We start from the raw sequence: 3,778 nt of genomic DNA on the forward strand, positions 1-3,778 counted from the left end.
ATTATTATTATCATTATTATCGTTGTTATTATTATTATTACTATTGTTATTATTATCATCATGATTATTATTATTATTAATTATTATTGTTGTTATTACTGTTATTGTTATTATTTATTTGTTTATTATTTATTATTTTCATTATTATTATTATTATTATTATTATTATTATCATTAATATTATTAATATTTATTATTATCATTATTTGTTATTATTTTTATTATTATTATTATTATCATTATTATTATTATTATTATTATTAGCTAAGCTACGACCCTACCAGGAAAAGCAGGATGCTATAAGTCCAAGGGCTGTAACAGGAAAAAACAGCCTTGTGAGGATAGGAAATAAGGAAATAAATAAACTACAAGAGAATAATGAACAATGAAAATAAAATATTTAACGAATAGTAACAACATTTTAAACAGATTATTTCTTTCCGGTCACGCTCAGCGGTCACTCTCCCCGTCCCTCTGGGAAGAGAGTGACAATGGCTGAATCTATGCGTATGTGTGTTCATATCTATATGAATATATATCCGTCATTTTTGACGGGTCGCGTACACTAGTAATAATAGAAAGAAAGACATTATTGTTATGATTGTTTTGTAATAGAGTATTATTATAAAACCTAAAGGATTGACATGATGTAATATGAATATAAATGTAAATATTGAATTAATTGTTGACATATAAGACTGGAATTAATTCTGAAATTGAGAAAGAGTTGATTTCGTACGATTCGGGTCACAAGACTCGTTGGTTGCATTACCTCTTGCATTAGAGATGTTCCTCACATTGAGGTTTGAGAGAGAGAGAGAGAGAGAGAGAGAGAGAGAGAGAGAGAGAGAGAGAGTTCAGTAGTATCCTTTCTAGGGGTCTTCTGTAGCATCGTCTTCTTTTGTTTGTTCTGTAGTGAGAGAGAGAGAGAGAGAGAGAGAGAGAGAGAGAGTTCAGTAACTTCCTTTCTAGAAGTCTTCTGTAGCATCGTCTTATTTTGTTTTTTTTTTCTCTTTTTTCCGTAGTGAGAGAGGAGAGAGAGAGAGAGAGAGAGAGAGTTCAGTAGTATCCTATTTAGAAGTCTTCTGTGGCATCGTGTTCTTTTCTTTTTTCTGTAGAGAGAGAGAGAGAGAGAGAGAGAGAGAGAGAGAGAGAGTTCAGTAGTATCCTTTCTAGAAGTCTTCTGTGGCATCGTGTTCTTTTCTTTTTTCTGTAGAGAGAGAGAGAGAGAGAGAGAGAGAGAGAGAGAGAGAGAGAGAGAGAGAGAGAGAGAGAGAGAGAGAGTTCAGTAGTATCCTTTCTAGGAGTCTTCTATAGCATCGTCTTCTTTTGTTTTTTTCTGGAGAGAGAGAGAGAGAGAGGAGAGAGAGAGAGAGAGAGAGAGAGAGAGAGAGAGAGAGAGTAGGTTGATGAATAAAATGCTGCAGAATAGTTATTGCTATCGTGTGCATTGAAAAAAAAATACAGCTTTTATCAACATGTTCTTTTTTTATTAACTGTAAGAGATATTCATGCAAGTTCAAATGCACTGCATAAAGAAACGTACGGTCGTACATTTGTGTGTGTGTGTTTGTTTGTTTGTGTGTACATGATATAAATATGAATGGAAAAAAATTCTATTAAAGAATTTTTTATACCAGATTATACTGGAATACCTGGAGGCACATTTAGCCTCAGGAAAAAAAAATAAATTATCCAGTAGTAATGGTAATGTAGTTTACCTCTTTTAAAGAATTTTTGATACCAGATTATACTGGAATACCTGGAAGCACATTTTGTCTCAGGAAAAAAAAAATTATCCTGTAAATAGTAATGGTAATGCATTTTACATCAACCATGATTTTAATCATCCTCATCATCATCATCTCCTCCTGCGCCTATTGACGCGAAGGACCTCGGTTAGATTTCGCCAGTCGTCTCTATGTTGAGATTTTAATTCAATACTTCTCCATTCATGATCTACTTATCGCTTCATAGTCCTCAGCCATGTAGGCCTGGTAACTCATCGTATACAAAACAGCGACTATCTATCGAACAGTTCGTCGAACCCGGTTGTCGAACCTGCTTGTCAAACGATTCGAAGAGGTGGAGTCAGCCACAAATACATAAGGTTTGTGGACCATGAAGCCCCTCCCACAAAAGTCAGGCGAGAACAGACTGTCTTCGAACCGTTCGACGAACGTGTTCGACAACCAAATACCCCATTCACACGTTCGAACGTCATTTCAAACACTTGTCTGTTAGCCCCAGTTACCATCCAGGTAATTAAAAGGCAGCTCATAAGCCATGCCATTAAAAATTGAGTTGATAATGTGGTATGCATTCTGAAAGGCCTGGCAAGCTTCTTTCTTTCTCCTCTAAGCGAAATTGTTTGAAATGATGTTGAGGTTGTTTTAATATGTGAGGTAGTTTGAACGTGTAAGATAGTTTGAACGTGTGAAATAGTTTGAACATATGAGATATTTTAATCTTGTGAGATAGTTTGATTATGTGAGATAATTTGAACATATGAGATAGTTTGAGCATTTGAGGTCATTTGAACATGTGAGGTAAATGAATATTGTTAAACTATTTGAACATGTGAGATAGTTTGAACATATGGAATAGTATAATCACTTGAGATAGTTTGATCATGTAAGGTAGTTTGAACATGTAAGATAATTTGAACATGTGAGATGATTGGATCTTTTGAGATAATTTGAACATGTGAGATGATTGGATCTTTTGAGATAATTTGAACATGTGAGATAGTTTGAACATATGAGATAGTTTAATCACTTTAGATAGTATGATCATGTGAGATTATTTGATCATGTGAGATAATTTGAACATTTGAGATAGTTTGAATATGTGAGATAATTTGAACATTTGAGATAGTTTGATCTCGTGAGATAATTTGAACATGTGCGATAGTTTGATCTCATGAGATACTTTGATCATGTGAGATAGTTTGATCTCGTGAGATAGTTTGAACATGTGAGATAGTTTGATCTCGTGAGATACTTTGATCATGTAAGGTAGTTTGAACATATGTGATAATTTCAACGTGTGAGATATTTTATTCTCGTGAGATAGTTTGATTATGTGAGATAAATGGATCATGTGAGATAGTTTGATCATGTGAGATAGTTTGAACATGTGAGATAGTTTGATCATGTGATATAGTTTGAACATGTGAGATAGTTTGATCATGTGAGATAGTTTAATCACGTGAAATAGTTTGATCATGGGAGATAATTTGGACATTTGAGATAGCTGATCTTGTGAGATAGTTTGAACATGTGAGATAGTTTGATCATGATAGATAAATGTATCATGTGAGATAGTTTTGAACATATGAGATACTTTGATCATGAGAGATAATTTGAACATCTGAGATACTTTGATCATGTGAGATAATTTGAACATGTGAGATAATTTGAACATGAGAGATCATTTGAACATATGAGATAGTTATACAACGACAACAAATGCAGCCGTTTCTAGTCCACTGCAGGACAAAGGCCTCAGACATGTCCTTATTCATACCTGTGTTTGACCAGTTTTACCCACCACGCTGGCCACTGCGTACTGGTGATGGTGGGAGATTTCCGTCTGATATCTCACAGCAAGCCATCTTAGTATGTGTGGCCCTAACTAGTACAGCTTTGCTGATCATGGCGATACACAAACCTTTTCACCTCGTGTGTGTGTGTATATATATATATTATATATATATATATATATATATATATATATATATATATATATATATATATATATGTGTATATATATACAT

General features: G+C 33.7%; 1 protein-coding gene across 1 annotated transcript; it reads right to left on the reverse strand.

Moving 5' to 3' along the window:
- Positions 1-2,802: 2,802 nt before the first annotated feature.
- Positions 2,803-3,408, reverse strand: LOC137643314 (uncharacterized). Its single transcript, XM_068376151.1, has one exon. It carries the CDS (start codon positions 3,406-3,408, stop codon positions 2,803-2,805), a length of 606 nt encoding a protein of 201 aa, XP_068232252.1.
- Between the last annotated feature and the right edge of the window lie 370 nt (positions 3,409-3,778).

The sequence above is a fragment of the Palaemon carinicauda genome, chromosome 6 (assembly GCF_036898095.1).
Source record: "Palaemon carinicauda isolate YSFRI2023 chromosome 6, ASM3689809v2, whole genome shotgun sequence".
NCBI classification, from domain to species: Eukaryota; Metazoa; Arthropoda; class Malacostraca; order Decapoda; family Palaemonidae; genus Palaemon; species Palaemon carinicauda.